Source organism: Petaurus breviceps, unplaced genomic scaffold, assembly GCF_028583685.1.
Source record: "Petaurus breviceps papuanus isolate PSGF00001 unplaced genomic scaffold, PetGlider_PUasm1.0 172, whole genome shotgun sequence".
Lineage (NCBI taxonomy): Eukaryota > Metazoa > Chordata > Mammalia > Diprotodontia > Petauridae > Petaurus > Petaurus breviceps.
In genome coordinates this window covers 3,300,033-3,319,050 of record NW_027185755.1, presented here as the reverse complement: position 1 = coordinate 3,319,050, position 19,018 = coordinate 3,300,033, and the positions used below count along the sequence as shown (strand labels likewise).

The window sequence follows — 19,018 nt, the reverse complement described above, 5'->3', positions numbered from 1 at the left end:
GCAACTTCCCACTCTGCAACTCTATCCCACAAAAGATGATCTCACACACACTGGTGCCAACCCATCCAGTCATATCTTGTTTGGGCCATAGCAGAGAGAAATAGGTATGGCTTTCACTGAACATCAGGAAAGAGATATGACAAGAAGGACACTGCCAGTGAAGGGAGCAGAGGAGCCTAGCTGGGGCCAAGTAGCACAGCAAACTTGCCCCAGCGTGAGCCCATCACAGCACCTTGATCACCATGAACTCTTTCTCTATGTCCAGTCCTCTGGAATAGGCTATTTGCAGAACAGGAGAAGGCTTCTGAAGGCAAGATGCTACATTCAATCTTCTGGCCTAAAGCCAGATTGACTTCTGTATTTCCTTGCCACCATCTGTCTGGAACTCCTGATGGTATGAAGGGAGCCAGGAATGGTTTGCTGAGCTAATAAGACCATGTGATCTTTGAAATACAGGCACATCATTCCCTTTCTACTCCTATGATTCAGCTCAGTCAATCAACAAATCACTGATTAAGCATCTACTATGTGCCCACCCCTGGAGGGGATACATAGACATAAAAAATATGGTCCTGGCCCTCAAGAAATTCACAGTACAGTTCAAGAGAGAAGAGTGACACATATACCACACAATGAGAGCCTAAGTGTGTGACAGTGAATCCAGGTGCCCTGGTGCTTCAAAACAAGGGCAAGTTCAGCAGCAGAGGAGGAAATGGGACTTGCTGGACTGAAATGGATGGAGCAAGGAAGGATGGGTAATCAGCATGAGTGAAGATCCAGAGGGGGAACTGAGCCTGTGGGTGGGTAAGGGGAGGGTACTGGCCAGCTCCTGGAGAGTAGGGACTAGCCATTGCCCTGGTACTAGTACACTCGCCATGTTAAGGGCTTAAGTAATTGTTATATGGATGAGTAGTGGAAAATGAATTGAGACCAGATTATAGAAAACTTTGTAGTTGAATTGGCAGGAGAGTTCGGACCAGTAATAAGAGCCTATTACAGGCTCTAGAGAAGGAAAGTTCATTCATCCCATCCCTCCATCCCTCCATTCATCCATTCCTCTACACATCCATCCATCCATCCACCCACCCACCTATCCATCCATCCATCCATCCATCCATCCATCCATCTGTTCTCCAAGCATTTAGTAAACATTCACAGTCCCAGGCACTGTGTTAGGTGCTGAGAATAGAACTTAAAAACAGTCTCTGCCTGGAAGAAGTTTACATTCCATTGGGGGACAGGAGGGCAACAACATCAACAAAGATAAGTAAGCTCAAAATATTGAACCTGGGTGCCTGCAAGGATAATAATAATGAGCATTTGCATATCACTTTAAAGTATGCAAAGTGCTTTACTTCTGTCATCCCGCCATATTGTCACAAAGACCCTGGGAGGAAGGTACTATTGTTATTCCCATTTTGCACTGGTGAGGACAGATTAACAGAGGTTTAGTGACTTGTTTAGAGATGCACAGCTAGTCACGAGGTCTTCCAGACTCCAATGCCAGCCTTCTGTCCCCTGCACACCAACTCCCTCTATGATGATACCTACCCTCTACAGAAAACAGAGACGATAGGAAGAGGGGAGGGTTTTTGAGAAAAGATCATTAGTTTTGGACACATCAAGTTTAAGATTCCTATGGGATATTCAGTTGGAAATATTGGAGATGATGGACTGGACCTTCGGAGAGCAATTAGGATGGGATTGAGGTCAATGGTGATAGGCTGGGTGTATAGGTATGCTCTAAAAGGGATTGCCATTGGTCTTTCCCTTTCTTTTAATGACAAGTTGATGACAGCTCTCATCCAGAGTGCGCCAGCATCTATGATAGCAATCTGAATGTCACCCAAATTGAGACAATGGAGACCAAGAGAATTGCTAAGACCATCCAGAGATAGGGCCTGGAGAAAGAAGAAAAGATTCAGGGTAGAGTCTTGAGAAATACACGCAATTAAGAGTAGGGATATGGTCAAAGATAAGGCAAAGAAGACTGAGGAGAGGTCATATAGGTGGGAGGTGAACCAGGAGTGAGCAGGGAGAAAAGAGTATCCTGGAAGAGGTAAGTCTCCAGCATCCAACTTTGTCGAGTGGTCAAGAAGGATGAAGACTAAAAAGAAAAGAAAGAGAGGCCAGTAGTTCTAGCAATTAAGAGAGCATTTGTCACTTTAAATTTAGTACTTACAGGTGAATGATGAGGTCAGAGGACAGACTTCAAGGGTCTGAGAAGAGATGACATAATGAAAGCTTGTTTTTTATTACCAGGTGATTAGCATACCAGAAATATTACTGATGAAATGGAGGGGGAGAGTCCAGAGGGTTTTACAGGAGATGCACACAGGGGTGGCTTTTCACTACTGCAAGGATCAAAGTTCTTGCATTATACTCCTTGCCTGTTCCTACAAGCTCCAGGCAGCAGCTCATTGGAGCGGGAAGGCAATTACTAGATAGGTGGTCTGGGGAGTTCTTTGGGATCAGAAGGGCCCAATCCTGTCCTCATCAAAAACCAGATCTGATCTCTCCCTGCCTCCTGGATGGAAGGAGATTATCAGGAATAGATAAATAGCTTTTTAAAATTCCTCCCAAGCCATACCATATTAAGGATTGTTGTCCAGTCATCTCAGGCTCTTTGTGACTCCATTTTGGGGTATTCTTGGCAAAGATACTGGAGTGGTTGGCCATTTCCTTCTTCAACTCATTTTATAGATGAGGAAACTGAGGCAAACAGGGTTTTAAATGACTTACCCAGGGTCACACAGCTAGGAAGTGTCTGAAGCTAGATTTGAACTCATGAAGATGAATCTTCCTGATTCCAAGCCCAGTGCTTTATACCGCTGCCCATATTAAGGATTAGAAGGGGCCTAGATAGTACCCTTGATGAATAGTCACCTGGATTCTACTTGAATATTTCCAATAGCAGGGAGTTCACCCTCACAAGGTAACAAGGCACTAGATGGTGCTGATTGTCAGGAATTTTCCCCTTAAACAGACAAAATCTGCCTCCAGTAATTCCTCCCCAGGTATCTCCACCCCCATCTGAGTGCTCTTAGGTCTGTCACTCAAGGCCAAACAGAGCAAATATAATTCCTTTCAGGCCCTTCCCATATTTGAAGACCATTAGCACGTACCCTCTAAATTTTCTCATTTGGCTAAAACATCTTCATAGATGTTCATAGAACTATGGACCCTTAGAACTGGAAGGGATGTTATGACATCTAATCCAACCCTCTCATTATACAGATCAGGAAACCAAGGCTGAAAGAGAGCAAATGACTTGCCCAAGGTCATACAGTAAGTGTATACTGGAACCACATTGGAAGCCATGTCTTGGAACTCCAGATTCAGTGTTCTTTCCCCTGGCCCACATCACCTCCTGAACCATTCCTTCAGCTATTTCTCATGTGATATGTTCCCCCATCACATCCTGGTCATCACTTAGGTCCAAGAGAAGTTCTGTTGTTGGGACCCAAGCTCTCCTTAGCTACAACCCCTAGAGGTTGGTTGTGGAAATGAGGAGATAGAAAAAATAGAAGATGCACCAGCTTGAGCTGTGCAAGACATTTTAGCACAGCCCTGATTTCTAGCTTCTTTGGGGAGTTGTGTTCTAATTATTTCTGTCAATCTCCCCCATGAGGTCCCAGCAGGCCCCATCCAGCCCTGGAGTAGAAGAAAGAAAATGCAAGGTAAGCTGCGGAGGGTGATTGTGCCAACCTCTGATTTATGGGACTTGCCAGGGCCTCGCACATAACCTACTTAAGAAGAACTGCCTGTTTTCATAAAATAAAAAGGAAACCTAGCTTGGTCTCTGGGAAGGGAAGGCATTAGAGCAATAGGGTCAGGCTGACCTTTGGTGGGCCCAAAGAAGCTTTCTTTTACCAAAGTTTTGAGCCATTTTTAGTCTTTGTTTCTGGGTCAAATAGTCATCTCCCCAGAGGCCATATGTTATAAACGTAAAGGCTGCAAGAATCAAAACTTGGCTGCTTGTGGGCACAAGGCATGAACAGAACTTGACTTTCAGGAGCCTCTTGGCCATGAGTCCTAAGCTGTACTGCACCTGAGTGATGGCAAAGTCCATACGAGCTTTGATTGGGCTTCTCTCAGCCAGCAGCCGACCCCACATTCAGAAGCATCCCACTGTCTGCTCAGTGAGGGCACAGAACAAGCTTAGGCAATTCCCCTTGCATATTAAAGTTCTCTGGAGGAGTTCTCCAAGGAAATCAGAGGCCTTCTGGAAACAAGGACTGGACTGGCCACAGGATCTGCCTTAGAACCAGAACCAGAAAGGGCTCAAGCAGGAATCCATCCAAATGGATCCATCCTGCTGACATATGATCGATCCTTGGACAAGTGGTCATCCAGTCTCTGTGTGAATACCCCCAGGACAGGGATCTCACTACCTCTTCATTTAGCCCATTCCATTCTTAATCTATAGGAGCTGTGATCTATCTATCCTCTTTGCATTTCAATTCAGGTTAGTTCTGCAAAGTCAGACCCTAAAACTCAAGACCAACACAGACCTAATCCCAGCTGGGTATCTCTGCAGTGTGTCTAGTGATTTCTATTCAGGTGAGGGGGGAGGTGTACAGCTCAGCAGGAATTCACAGATGCCCTGCAAGGCCATTAACTACAGGCCTAGTTCTTTGTAGTTTCCATTATGTAAAAAGTGCCAGCTGGGTATGCAGGCCCTCACTGCACTCTGGGGGTCTTGGAACTGGGCTTTCCAGAGGCAGAGAATTGGGTGTAAAAAGCCTCAGGGGGCCCTGAAAGATAATGAGTTTTCTTCCAGGACCTGGACATTCTGAGCTAAATTTATGTTCCAAAGAGACCAACGCTAATTCGGAAAACTAGCACATTGAAGGAGAGTGGAAGGCAGTGGAGAGAGGAGCTGGGGGACCATAGGGAGCCGCTCACATTGTTCCTGGGGGCGTTGGGCTGCACAGGGTCTTCAGCTGCCAGGGCGATACTGCTCATGGCGATCACCATCAAAATGCACATCTCAAAATATCGAAGGTTCAAGATATAGTGACACAGCCGGCGTAAGCTGGGAGAGGAGAGACGATGTGGATCAGAACCAGGGAAGCACGTGCTTTGTGACCTCAGAGCCCACACCAGTGCTAAAAACCAGAGATAGCTGAAGTGATCCCTGGCCCAGAGGATGAATCTTCCCCTAGGGGCTCTCAGCACCCTACACAGCCCCCCCAGAACATCAATTAAAATCAACTAAGCATAGAGCTTGTGCCACAGAGGCAGCAGGCTCAGAGGAAGGGGAGAAAGGGACAGCCCAGGCTGGGGAAGGAGGCCCAGTCAATCTTGGGGACCACAACTCTTGGTTACCCCCATAGCAGCTGTGGGGAAACACAGCTCAGGTTTCCACAGCCCTCTGTGGAAGAAGCCTCTCCCTTCCCTCTCTCCCTATCCCTGGGGACATCCCACTCTCAGTGTAAGAAACACTGCTCCAGCCTGACCCACTAAGGCAACTTCTTTCCCCAAATTCCTAACTCTGTTCAAATCTCCACCTCTATCAGTTAAGTACGTCCTGCCTGAAAAGCTCAGAGGACAAGTGATGGTCTAACAAGCAATCATGTCAGAACTCAAAAGGGGATGATTTAGAGGCCATTTTGTCTGACCCCTTCATTTTTTAGATGAAAAAAAAGAAACCAACAAGCCAATGAGGAGATCAGTTAATTATAAAGGTGTTAAGGGACAGAACAGGGCTTTGAATATGACTCTTCTGCCACCAAACCACACGTTCTTTTCACTAAACCAGCAGTAGCCCCTCAGTCACCCTCCCAGAATGAAAACTCCTTCCTTTCTATCACTAGATGGCCATATAGACCTGTCTTGTGCTTGGCCTCTCCCACAGAGAACTAGCCAGCCGTCCTGGCCATCCAGAGCACAGAGCGGTAGGAGCCGTGGTCCGGCTCCACCAAAGGCCTGTACGTGGGGCCAATACTCACGGGTTCGTGGTGGAGAGGATGAACATGGAACTGTAGGGGGGCATAGGCTTGGGGCCATCTTCTCCAGAGTCATCCTCTTCTTTCTTCTCTTCCTCCTTTTTTGGCAGTGGGTCTGGGTTGGCGTTTTTGTTTACTATTGAGACAGATCACCAAAAAGCCTCACTCACTATTTACCTCCAGACGTCTCCAGCTTCAGCTCTGCTCTCCAAAGGAGGTAGGACATTGTGTTGCTTGCTTGCTTGCGGATAGCGAGAGTAGGCTTTCGCTGCTAGAAGGGGTATTCAGAGCAGCGTCTGGCAGCGGCCAGGCTACCTGCTGGCCCAGCTCTGTGTCCTCCTAAGCTACCAAGGACCGTGACGCTCTAAGGATTTAGTGTTGGAAGCAACCTTAGAGGTGGCCTAGGTCAACTTCCTTTTACAGCTAAGGTATGTGAAGGCCAGAGGGATTACATAGGTTGCCCAATGTCATGCAGAATTGAGATTTAAACCCTGGTCTGCCAGTTTCAAATTCAGTAATCCATCCCCACTGCACCACCCTGCCTGGTAAGGATAATGCAATCTAGAAAGTCTTCACCACTAAGCATAGCCTCTGAATCTGTTGCAGTGGGGAGTGCATTTTGGGAAAGGATAACCTCAATGGTGTTAGTTCCTAACCTTAAGCAAGATGGTGTTAGACTTCTGATGCCAAATAATTTAACTCCAAGTAGTTTATAGAAATTAAAACCTGATTTCATTTGGGATTTTCCTTTTGGAAAGAGCTTAAAATACTGTACATCCCTAAAAATACTCCCATTCCTTCTCACTCACTGAATTTTACCCTCTTCACATTAAAAATGGGCAAAGGGGCAGGGAGGGAAGCATAGGGCAGCAACATGCAGAGGTGGTAGTGGTTGTTGGAGGCTCATGCCCAGTGAACAAGTAATACAGAATCAGAACAAGGATGAAGGGGTTCTGCTTCCTAGTTCTCCCCAGCAGGCTCTCAATGCTACATCCCTACACATAGTGGGAGAGTAGAGGAGGAGAGACTTACCTTGGACAACAGTGTTGTTGACGGGTTGGGGAAAGGCGGGGGGGATATCCACCGCCGTGTGCTCAGGCTTCTTGGCAGTCTTGGCTGGGTTGTTCTGGGTGCTGGGGTTGGTGACTATAAGGCTGTTCTCTGGGTTTTTGGGGGGCCCAGGGTTGGATGGGTTCCCAGCTGGCTGACTGGGTGGGGGCCGCATGGGTGGGGAGTTGGTGTGGTTGCCCATCTGGGCGGGGCTCTGGGGGTGGAGGGCGTGGATGGTGTTGTGAGGGTTGGCGGATTCCGTGGTGGCCAGCTTATTGTTTTTAATATTATCAATGTCCTCTGCCAGTGGAGGTTCCTGACGCCCCATATCCTGCTGGATTGGTCGAGTGGTAGACAGGTTTGGGCCAGACACGGGGACTCCAGAACCTTGGTTCTCTCTGAGGCAGGCAGTCCAAAGTGGGGGGAAAAAAAGAACAACCAAATCCAAGTTAGGAAATACAGTTGAAATCTCAGAATCATGGCCCAAGACTCAAGCTTCAAAGACTCAAGACTTTAGTTGAACCCAAATGGACAGATTCAGAAAAATCTTTCACAAGTAGTATGATCCTCAACAGCCTTCTCTAGGGGACCAACCACAGAATCAAGAACCTCTGAGGTCAATTCCTCTCTGAATGAGAATCCTTTTAGCAACATGACCAACAAGTGACCATCCAGACTTTGCTTGGTGACCTCTGCAATGACAGAGAGCTCACTACCTGCCAAGGGAATTCATTTCACTTTGGACAACTCTAACTGTTAGGAAGCAATCCTTTATATCAAATCTACGTCTGTCTCCCTACAACTTCTCGCTGTGGCTTCTGGTTCTGCCCTCTGGGGAAAGCAGAACAAACCTAATACTTCTATGTGACAGCCTTTAAAATGCTTGAATTGAACACAGCTCTCCTCTCTGCCCTGAGTATTGCCTCCTCCTTACTAAACCCTCCAGCTCTTTATCTGATCTGAGCTGCATAAGAGTTTGGACTTTATTTGGTTAAGTGTGGCTTCTAGTTCCGTTCACCCTCTGGATCTATTCCAGATTATTAATGTCCTTCCTAAAATGTGGTCTTCCAAACTGAACAGAATAGGGCCTGACCAGGGCGTAATGTCCAAGTGGGGAATACTGGCAGGTACTGACCCACAAGGAGTCCCCTAGACTATGTATCAGAATTCTAATCTGACTATAATTTGCTTTGTTAATCTTGGGCTGATACCTTTCAGTTCTCTACCAAATCTATCTTCTTCACCATTCTTCCATTCTGCCAGGTTCAGAACCTCGGCAGCACACTCCAGCTTTCCTCTTCCTCATCCCACATGTCTAATGGGCTGCCAAACCTTGTCCTTTCCATTTCCATGCTTTCCCCATTCCTCTCCTTCTTCCTACGTGCATACCCACCGGCTGGGTCCAGGCTGCCATCACCTCCAGTCTAGACAACTGCTGCGGTCTGCTAATTGCTCTCCCTGCCTCAAGCCTCTCCCTCCTACAATTCACTGGACTCAAAGATGCCCTAAGTGTAGATCTGAACACGTTATTCCCTTCCCCAATAAATCCTAGTGGCTCCCTGTTGGGTCTAGGATCAGATATAAATTCCATTTGGCTTTTAAAACCCTTCACAAACCTGGCCCTGACCTACCTTTCTGTTCTCATTATAACTTATTCCCTTCCCACACTCTACAGTCCTTCTCCCTTCATCTCACACAGAACTCCTCCTCCTGTTTCCTCATCTTTGCACCACCTGCTCCCTGGAATGTATGTCTTCATAAATCCCTCCCTTCCTTTAAGACACAGCTTGGTTATCACCCTCTGTATTGTTCCTTTCGACAGCTAGGTGGTGCAGCAGACAGAACACCAAGCTTGGAGTTAGGAAGATCTGAATTCAAATCCAGCCTCAGACAACTGTTAGCAAGCCACTTAACGCCTATTTGACTCAGTCCCTCATCTGTAAAATGGAGACACACTGGAGAAGGAAATGGCAAACCACTCCAGCATCTTTGCCAAGAAAAGCTCATGGACTTTCCATGGGGTCATGCAGAGGTGGACACAACTCAACAACAACAAACGCTGTTCCTTTCTTGGTACCCTCCCTCCCTAATGACTTTGCATTTAACTATCTCATATTTATGTTCTGACTTGTTCTTTACACACACACACACACACACACACACACACACACACACACACACTCTATTAGCTCCTTGAGAGCTGGGATTGTTTAATTTTTGGTCTTTACATCTCTAGTGCTAAGAGCCCAGCATGGCACCTGGAATACAGTAGGCACTTAATAAATACTTATTAGCTCCCCAGATCTATGCTATTAGGTAAAGCTGCTTTCATTCTTTAGACCATGTAGTCTTGGTGTGAGATGGTGACATTGACCCAGCGTCAGGCTGCATTTCTGAGGCTTGCTGATGGTACGAGCCACTCTCTCAGGCAAAATGGGGCTGAAGTCAATTCCCCTGTTCTATAAATGAAGGAACTGAGACTTGGGTCAAGAGCAGAACCCTACTTGGGGCATCTACTGTATATCTCATTTATGACAATTACATCAGGGTGTCACCGTGGATAGAGCACTGGGCCTACAGTTAGGAAGCCCTGAGTTCAAATTTGACCTCAGCCACTATTCACTATTCATGAGCTGTGTGACCCTGGGCAAGTCACTTAATTTCAGTTTCCTCAACTGTAGAATAGAAACGATGATAGAAGCTACCTCTCATGGTCATAGTGAGGATCAAATGAGATAGTGATTGTAAAGTGTTTACCACAGTGCCTGGTGCAGAGGAAGCATATAGAAATGTGGGTGGTTGTTGTAATCATTACTTCTCATGGTCATGGCGAACATAAAATGAGATAACATTTATAAAGCACTTAGCACAGTGTCTAGCACAGAGTAGGCACTTATTAAATGTCTGATCCCTTCTCCAGTCTCAGTGGTCCCCTAACAGCCTCCCTCCCAAAGCTGAAGCACACTGTGCTTCCAAGAAGGGCTACTTGGGGGGATGGGGCCAGCTATTCCTACAGGTGTGAAAAAGCAACCCAATAGGAAAGTCCTTCAGCATCCCAAAAGGCCAGGAGACAAGGCTGTTACCCCACGAAAACCACTCTCTTTTGGCATCCTTTCTTTTCCCTGTCTTCTTAAATATATATCTTTTTTATTTCCCCCAATTATATGTAAAATCACTTTTTAACATTCATTTTTTAAAAAGTTGGGTTCCCTATTTTTAATTTTAAAATTCAGATAGTTATAAAAACTTTCAAATACAAACCAACTACCTCATCTCTAATAGAAATAAAGTTTTCTTTCACTTCTTATTCTAGGAATCATGGTGGAAAACATTTGGATGGAGAATAATTGTAGGAGAAGCAAAAGCAATTTTGTTATGAGTTTGTAGACCAATTGTTCTTGGTATCAGACCACCTGGACAGAAAGAGAAAGTAGAAGAGGAATCTGGCAAACAAACCATAAGCCTGTCACAAAGGCATAATTTAGAAGTCATAATGGGGTCTTCAATTATCTGGCACCAGAATCAGGAAGACCTGAGTTCAAATCTACCCTCAGACACTTACTAGATGAGTGACCTTGGGCAAGTCACTTAACCTCTGTATGTCGGGGATAATAATAGCACCTAATTCCCAGGGTTGTTGTGAGGATAAAATGAGATCATCTTGGTCATCCACTTTATCAACCTTAAACTGTTATATAAAAGCTAGATATTAATAATTATCTAGGTCCTAGAATCTAGCCCCTCCCTCTCCATCTTTTCTCCAGAAGAGAGGGAGAACCTTTGTTAAATGCTGTGCCAATGTTGTCATTCACAGGACCACCTGGCTAGTAATTCAGATCTTCCTGACTTCAGTCCAACACTTTACCCACTGTGACACCTAGCCCCCTATTAATAGTGGGTTTTTGGGGGGCAATTTGGGTTGTAACTCGCCCAGGGTCATACAACTAGTAGTATCTGAGGCTGGATTTGAACTCAGGGCTGGTGTTCTATCTACTGCGCCACTTACTGCCCCTTAGTAGAGGTTTGATGTTAACCTGGAAGTTCTCTAGCACAAGAGTCTCCAAATTTTTTTGACTGTGGACCCCTATCAATAAAAATTGGGGGGCCTGTAACCCTAATGTATAGAGATTTATTTCTTTACAAATTATATATGCATACTACTGTACTCATAATTATGTACATTATAAAGCTTCTACAAAGAATTAGAAATTTTAAAAGGATAAGAAAAAATGAAATTTTTTTTTGCCTTTTTTTTTGGAGGGCAATTGGGGTTGTGACTTGCCCAAGGTCACATGGCTAGTTTTTGTGTTAAGTGACTGAGACCAGATTTGAACTCAGGTCCTCCTGACTCCCGGGCTGGTGCTCTACTCACTGCGCCACCTAGCCACCCCAAAAAATGAAATTATTTTGATCTTGGAGTCAAGAGGGAATCACTGGAACTTCTGGAGTAGGGGAGCCGCCTGGTTGGACTTGCACTATGGAAATATGACTTTGGCAGCTGTGTCAAGGATGCATTGGAGAGGCGAGGAAACCATAGGCAGGGAAACCAATAAAGAGGCTGTTGTAGTAGTCCAGGGGAGGGGTGAGAAGGCCCTGAACCATGGAGGTCGGCCATGGGATTGGAGAAGAGGCGATAGATGTCAGAGAAGTGGAGGCAGGAACAATAAGACATGGTGCCTGACTGCAGAGGAGGGGAAGGACAGTCAGGAGTTAGAGATTACTGTGAGGTTAAAAACCTGGGTGACTAGAAGACAGAGGGGTCAGTCTGGGGGAAAAGATAATGTAATGAAATCTGGATCTATCCATGTTTGCTAATTCTGTAGGACTCACTGTGTCCTACTCTGAAGGATGGGGGAGGCAGGATGTTTTTCCTACCTGTTGCTGCTCAGAGTACAGACCCCACCCACCCAGGCATGCCTTCTATAGCCATGAAGGGATCTGGAGGACAAAGGTTGGGTATACTGGAAGGGAAATGGGCTATCCCAAGGTTGTCTGTGAAAATGTGACTGTGGCTGCCTAGTAGTGGTTGGGTTATAACTAACCTGAGGAACTAAAGCCTGCTTCAGAAAAGAGGATATGTAGAGCTTGTATAAGGGAGGGAAGTAGATTGGAGTCTGAGGATAAAGGTAGGTGTGACTGTTTTGCAGATAAGCCCCCACAGCTGGCTATCACTGGAAAGATGGCCATGGACCCCAATTTGGAGACTTCTGTTGTAGGCCTTGTGCCATTAAATAGTTTATTTTTATTTTTATCAACATCCAGTCTGTAGATGACAAAAAGCTCAGAAGGACAGCTACCATGTTGGATGACAGAGACAAGATTCAAAGAAATTTAGAGAGGCTGTAATATTACAGGAATGATAATAAGATGAAATTTACTAAGGATAAATGGAAAGTCTCAAACTGGCGGTCCAAGAAATCAACTTCCTGAATACGAGATCGGGAAGGAGTGACTGGATAACAGTTTATTTGGGAAAAGATCTGGGGGTTTCAGTGGACTGCAAGTTCAAATATGATTTAAAAGAGTGATATGATATCTGAGAAAAGCTATGTAATATTACCTTATTTTTCATTAAGAAAGGCATAGTGAGTATGTGTGTGTCGGGGGCAGGGTGAGAGTTTCATAGCACTCTGCCCTGGTTAGAACATATGTGGAGTGTTATAGTCAGTTCTGTGCTCTGAATTTAATACTTATTATAACAGCTAGCATTTATTAAGTGCCTACTTTGTGCCAGGATCTGTGCTATGCACTGTATGATTATTATCTCATTTGATGCTCACAACAACCCTACAAGGTGGGTGCTATTCTCATGCTTCTTTTACAGTTGAGGAAACTGAGGTAAACAGAGGTTAAGTGACTTCCCCAAGTTTACACAGCTATTAAGTGTCCGAAGCAAAATTTGAACTCAGGTCTTCCTGACCCAAGGGTTGGTATTCTATCCACTCCACCACCTACTTGCCTCTTTGAAGAAAGCCGCTGATAAGCTGACAAATGAGCAGGACAGAAAAGGGTGTTCAAAGCAGGGAATATTAGCATTGGTTCAGGCGAGTGGGGATGCTTAGCTTGGAGAAAAGAAGACATAGGGGAAACGTGACAGGTGTCTTTACGAATCTGAAAGGCCTATTATAAGAAACAGGGAATGTATCTGTTCTGTTTGGCCCCCAAAAAGCAGCACTAGGAGCACCCCAAAAGAGACTCAAATCTTCCTATGAGTTAGAGCTGTCTGAAAGAGGAATGGGTATCCTTAGGACAGATATGAGGGGCTTTCCTCTTTTTTTCTCCACTCAAAGTCTTGAAATATTACTGGTCAGGCATATTTTAGAAGCAATTTCTGTTCATGTATAGATTGGATTAGGTAGCCTCTAAGGAAACTCCTAACTAATATTTTGTGACCTAAGGACCATAAGTGGATTTTTTTCCTATAGGTCAGTAGTCCAAACAGAAAAAATATTCTCAACCTTAGGATAAAACTTTTGCTATTGTGATCTGCTGTGGCTTCACTGGACATTCTGAGGGATCACTGAAGGCTTGTCATCATGTCTGATCTTAGAAACATAAAACTGGTAGCCATCCCAGGCCCCTCTCACTAGCTGGTTTAAACAGCTGTTTTCTCTGAGTTTAAGTCCATGACACATTCTGGCTCTTCTTGGTGTTCCTGTTTAATACCTGTCTCTCCAAAAACGTGCCTCAAATCTCCTTTGGAATTAACTAGACTTATTTAGAGAAATCAGTGACTTCCAGGTGAAACTCCTCACACACTATTAACCAAACTCTGCCCCATCTCTAGCTACACCCTCTCCCAAGTCCCATGCATGGTCCACACTCATTAGGAAGAGTAAAGGTGCTCAGTGTCAGTTACCCCATGAGTGGAGGGGTGACTCACTGTGAATCACACCGAGGGTGGGGCTGATGACCAGTGACACTGGTAGTAATGGTGGGCGCTGGGGCTCCCCAAGCTGAGCAACCTCTGCACGGCCCATCTTCCTAAGAATGAGAGCTCGGTGGCCATACCAGGAAGTGCTTTATTCCCTTTCTGGGAATAGGTAGTGAGTATCCAGGGGAGATTCATGGGAGTGAATAAAAGGAGTGGATAACTTCTTCAAAAGGCAATGGGCAAGGAAAATGCCTTGTTGCCCTTTTCTGGGAGAGAGAGAAAAACAGCAGAGGGCTGAGTACCCAGGAAGTCTTATCCTGGTCTGTTGGGGAAAGTGTCCCCTGTACAAACTTGATCCTATTACCCAGGACACCCAAAGACCAAAGGGCTCAGGAGTTCTGGACATCCCAACAGCAAGAGGGAAAGGAAGAGAGGCAGGGCAACTTTGCTTCTCCAACAGCCGGGGAGAAGCAGCAGAGCATACTATTAACATTAAGACAATTTAAAACACAAAGACATGTAATAACACAGGAAAAATTAGAAGAGAGAGAGTGAATTAATGCAGAGATCACTTACATGGGCAACACCAGAGCAGAAATAGCAAGAGGATGGTAAAAACTTTGTCCCTCTTTTGGCCTAGACACTTCTAGGCATCACTGGGTATTTCCTGGGTACAGTCAGCACCAGGTCCAATTAGCTACTTAAGAGATGACTTCTGATGATAATGGTGACACTATTTCCCATTCCACCCAACCTCTGGAGTCCCCTTTACTTACTTCCTCCGCCGATGCCTCCTCTCCTTGTCTTCTCTCTTGAGGTCATTGTCATATGCAGACTGAGCAGCATGGCGATGTCTCCGCCGCCGGTCCCCTTCTGGAGGCTCGTTCTCCCCGTCGCCTCCTCGGCTGGGCCGGCTCCCTTCTCGGTGGCGATACCGCCGCTCTGACTTGTTACCGTCCTCAGTGCCCTCCTCACCTGGCCGCCGATGGGCCCGGTGTCTCCGAGGCTCCCGATCACCCTCACCTGTCCGAGGAGAGCCACTCCGGCTTTCTTTGCTGCCCCCCTGCCGATGCTGATGCCTCCGATGGGGGTCCCCTGGTTTGCTCCGATCTGGCTCTCCGTCCCGAAAGCCACGATCCTGGTTCCCATCACGCTCTTTGGTTTGATACTCTGGCTCCCTCCCGTAAGACCCTTCGTGGTTCAGGTCAGCCTCTTTGCTGCTGCTCCTTTGTCTTCGGGGCTCCAGACCCCCTGAATCAGCCCGCTCATAGCCTCCGCGTGTTCTGTCGTAATACCGGGCCTGTTTCCTGAGGAAGTCTTCAGCACGCTGCTGGCTGAGCCGCTGATCCATGGAGGGGTCACTAGGCCTACTCTTGTTTGTATTATTGTTGCGGTTTTCCTGTGGGTCCACCACCAGGGGCCTGTCCAGGTGAGTCTTAATGTCGGGCCTCATGTGTCGGCCGTAGGAGACTTTCCACCTCTCCTCAGGGCCTAGCTCATTGTACAGAGCCTCCCGGCTAGCCAGCAGGTTCTGTTTCCGCATCTCACTCGTCCTCTGCTCCCACACTGACTTGGAGGACTTTTGGTTTTTCTGCTGTTCTTTCCTGGAGTGGAACCATGAGAGTATGAAATGAGAAGACATTCAGCCGTGCCCCTGATTCTGAACAAGAAGGCAGTGGTCTTAGTCCAGTTGGACAAGAGTCTCTCCTGCTCTTCAAATTCTCTAGAGAAAGAGATTCTCCCACCTCCCTTGGCATCCATCCTGGTTCAAAGCACCTGCCCTCTATCTTCCCAGTCATCCCTGCCCTTTTGGGGAAAATCCTCATAGGAAGGGACACTAGGGCTTGTTTGGTTGCTCCCTTCCCCATATATGGGCAAAGGCTCCCCAATCCCCTAAGTGATGGTCAGTATTAAAGAGATAAAGGGTTTGTTTGCTTGACAACAAAGGGTCAGCCATGGGAAGCCGTCCTCCCTGATCCTCCTGCTGAGACAGAGGGGTTCTGGGCAGCTTTGGGCATGCTCCAGCCCAGGGGGATGCAGACAACCAGGCCCTGGGTCCCTGGGCCTCTGGACAAAGCTCCCTTGGATGGGTGGCACTTACATTGCTATTGACATGTTGGCTGCAGACAGAGGACTCACTTCTGCCACTTCCTTTGCTTTTTGTAAGGCAAGCTTCTGGTTGGCTGCTTCTTCCTCCTCTTGTTCATCCTAAAGGGCACACATGTTCCCCATTCATAAACCATGGACAGAGTCCTTGGGCCCTGACCTCTGACCCTAGCATAGACTAGTGATTGCTAACAATCCTATTCTAAAACCTGCCCCCAAAACCTCCCCAGCTGGGATCTGCCCTGGCCTCTGCTCAGAGTGGTCAATGAGCAGCTGGTGCACAGCTGTCAAAGACTTTCCTTCCTGGCTTCCTGCCCCTCAGGTCTCTGAATCCCCAAAGTCAAAACACAGCCAGTCCCACATGCATGGGGAGTAAACTCCACCTTCCCCCCCCAAGTGCACAGGGCTCCTCCTAGTGGCATGCAATGCTCATGACTCCCCACACAGAGACACGAGGAGAGAGCCCACTGTCCACAGTAGCCCCACAGCCCAGGGCATGCAGTGCTCACAGCTCCCCATGCAGGGGGCAGGGAGGAAGCTCACTGGTCCATGCATAGCATGCAGCACACAGAGCTCCTGCACAGACACAAGGAGGGAGCCCACGGGTCCAGAGGGGCATGGATGGAGTTCTCTCTGGGGGAGGGGGAAATCAAGAGGGAAGGGCAAGCCAGGTAAAGTTTCACTGCTGCTGGCCTTCCCTGGGGGGTCACCAGCTGGACAGACTCAGAGAGAAGGAAGTTGGAAAAGGGGGCGTAAAAAAGACATTAAAAAAATACATACATAAAAAGACGTTTTGGACTTTTAATCCATCTTCAGCCTCCATGCAGCCCCTTATTCGTAAAACAGAAAACAAAAAGAAAGAAAGAAATGGACAGAACAAACCCCACCAGTAGAGTCACCATGCTTCTCCAATGCACCTTCCTTAGCCAGACACAGCTCTTTGTGATAAGGAAGCAAAGTTACCACCTAGGAAACAGCCAGACCAGGACATTCCTTGTCAGCTACAACAAGGAGATGGAGAAGAGTCAGCCAATCTTTGGCTAATGGGGCTCCCCTTTCCCTCTGCACAGGACCTCTCTGGCTAAGAATCATGGCACTGCCATTCTGCACCGTTTGAGCTCCCTAGCAGACACCTCTGAAGGTCAAGGACATAAGGTTGAAAGGAAAGACCCTCAGGTCTAGGATCCCTCTCCCAGGCCTTTCCAAAGTTGGGTGCCCTGGCTCCTGGGAGGTGGAAGGTTTCCTTTTTTCTGGCCTGGTCTACAATATGGTTCATCCGATTGGAGGAAAGGAGGAGGTCAGCTACTATTCTGAGCCATCCCCGAGTAGGTGTGCCTCTCTGGAGCGACCCTGACAAATGATTTTCAAGCTTGAAATTGAAGATGTCCAGTGGAGGGTGGGGGTGGGTGGGATGGAAGGATCCACAATGCTCCCCTTCCCCTGCCCTGCCACTCCAGATGGCCCATCCCATTTCTAGATAGCATCATTAGCAGAAGACTTTTTTTCTTACCTTAAGCCTAAATCTGCCTCTCTGGGACTTCTATCCCATCATTCCTAGTTCTTCCCTTTGGGATCAGCCAGAACAAATCTAATCACTTGACAACCCTTCCAATATTTGAAGACAGTTACCATGTCTCCCTCCTTTCCCCCACAGGGCTTTTCTTTTCTAAGCTAAACATGCCCAAGGGAGCCGACCCCCTTGGAACCAGACTTCCTAACCTGACTGAGCAGTCTGCATTCTCTACAGGAGTGGCAATGGGCCTCTCTCAATGGAATTTTCCAATTCTAATTGACTTTGCAGAGATGCAACTGCATCCAAATTTAAATTTAGTTCCACAAACATCTATTAAGAGCCCACTGTGCATCAGACATTGTGCTGGATGCCGGGGATAAAGACAAGAATGAAACAGTCCCTGTCCTCAGGAAGCTTACATTCTATTTTAGGGCACACCAGAAGTAAATATGAGGAAATTTCAGGAAAGACTCAGGGCACTAACAACCTGGGGTATCAGGGAAGGATACACAACACAGACAACCTTGTGCCTGAAGGAAGAAGATAAGGAATCAAAGGCAATGAGGAGAGAGTGTGTTCTGGGTATGGGGGTGGGCAAATGATGGAAAAGGAGATGGCCTAAGAAGCTCAGAGGAGCAGCTAATAGTCTAGGTAGACTGATGGGGGAGGGAGCAGGAATTAAAATGGAATAAGGCTGGAAAGGCACTTGGTGCTAGATTGGGGATGGCTTAAGATGCTAGACCGAAGAATTTTTATTTCATTCTAGAGGCAACAGGGAATTCTCAAGGGTTTCTTACGAGGAGACTGGCATGGTCAGACTAGAAGATTATTTCGGCAGCTGTGTGGAGGGGGATTGAAGAGGAGAAGACCAGTTAGGAGGTTATTAAAATAATCCAGGTAAGAGGCCACACAATAGGGTGGTGGTCTTAGGATAGGAGAGATGCTGTGATGGGAGAACTGAAGAGATTTGGCAACTGTTATTTGTCACCTTGTCTCACTGAGGCTATCCCCCAAGGCTTTGCCCTGAGCCTTCTTCTGTCTCCCTTGGTGATCTCATTAAGTCCCATGGGCTAAGTTATCATCTCTGGGTAGAGGATTCCCAGACCTCTATATCTAGGCCTAGTGTCTCCTTTGATCCCCAATCCAGCATCTTTAATTGCTTAATGTAAATTTAGAATTGCATGTCTTTGTTTTTGTTGTTGAGTCATTTTCCAGTTGTGTCTGACTCTCTGTGACCCCATTTGGGGTTTCCTTGGCAAAGATACTGGAGTGGTTTGCCATTTCCTTCTCCAGCTCATTTTACAGATAAGAGGCTGATTGAGTAACTTGCCCAGGGTCACACAAATAGCAAGTGTGTGAAGCTAGATTTAAACTCATGAAGATGAGTCTTCCTGACTTCAGGCCCAGCTCTCTATCCACTGTGCCACCTAGCTGCCCTAGAATTTGATGTCCTATGGCCCTTCAAACCCACTATGTCTAGAACTTCCTTCCTTCCTTCCTTCCTTCCTTCCTTCCTTCCTTCCT

The 19,018-nt window shown here is 46.7% G+C and overlaps 1 protein-coding gene across 1 annotated transcript in view; it reads right to left on the bottom strand.

Annotated features, from left to right (window-relative positions):
- The window catches only part of CACNA1A (calcium voltage-gated channel subunit alpha1 A), a 255,077-nt gene that overhangs the window by 73,624 nt on the left and 162,435 nt on the right, over window positions 1-19,018 (bottom strand). The window contains exons 18-22 of the mRNA XM_069082950.1: window positions 15,977-16,083; window positions 14,652-15,479; window positions 6,984-7,399; window positions 5,955-6,087; window positions 4,909-5,038 (exon numbers count right to left, since the gene is read on the bottom strand). Coding sequence (XP_068939051.1) covers window positions 4,909-5,038; window positions 5,955-6,087; window positions 6,984-7,399; window positions 14,652-15,479; window positions 15,977-16,083 — 1,614 coding nt within the window. The remainder of the gene's footprint in view (window positions 1-4,908; window positions 5,039-5,954; window positions 6,088-6,983; window positions 7,400-14,651; window positions 15,480-15,976; window positions 16,084-19,018) is intronic.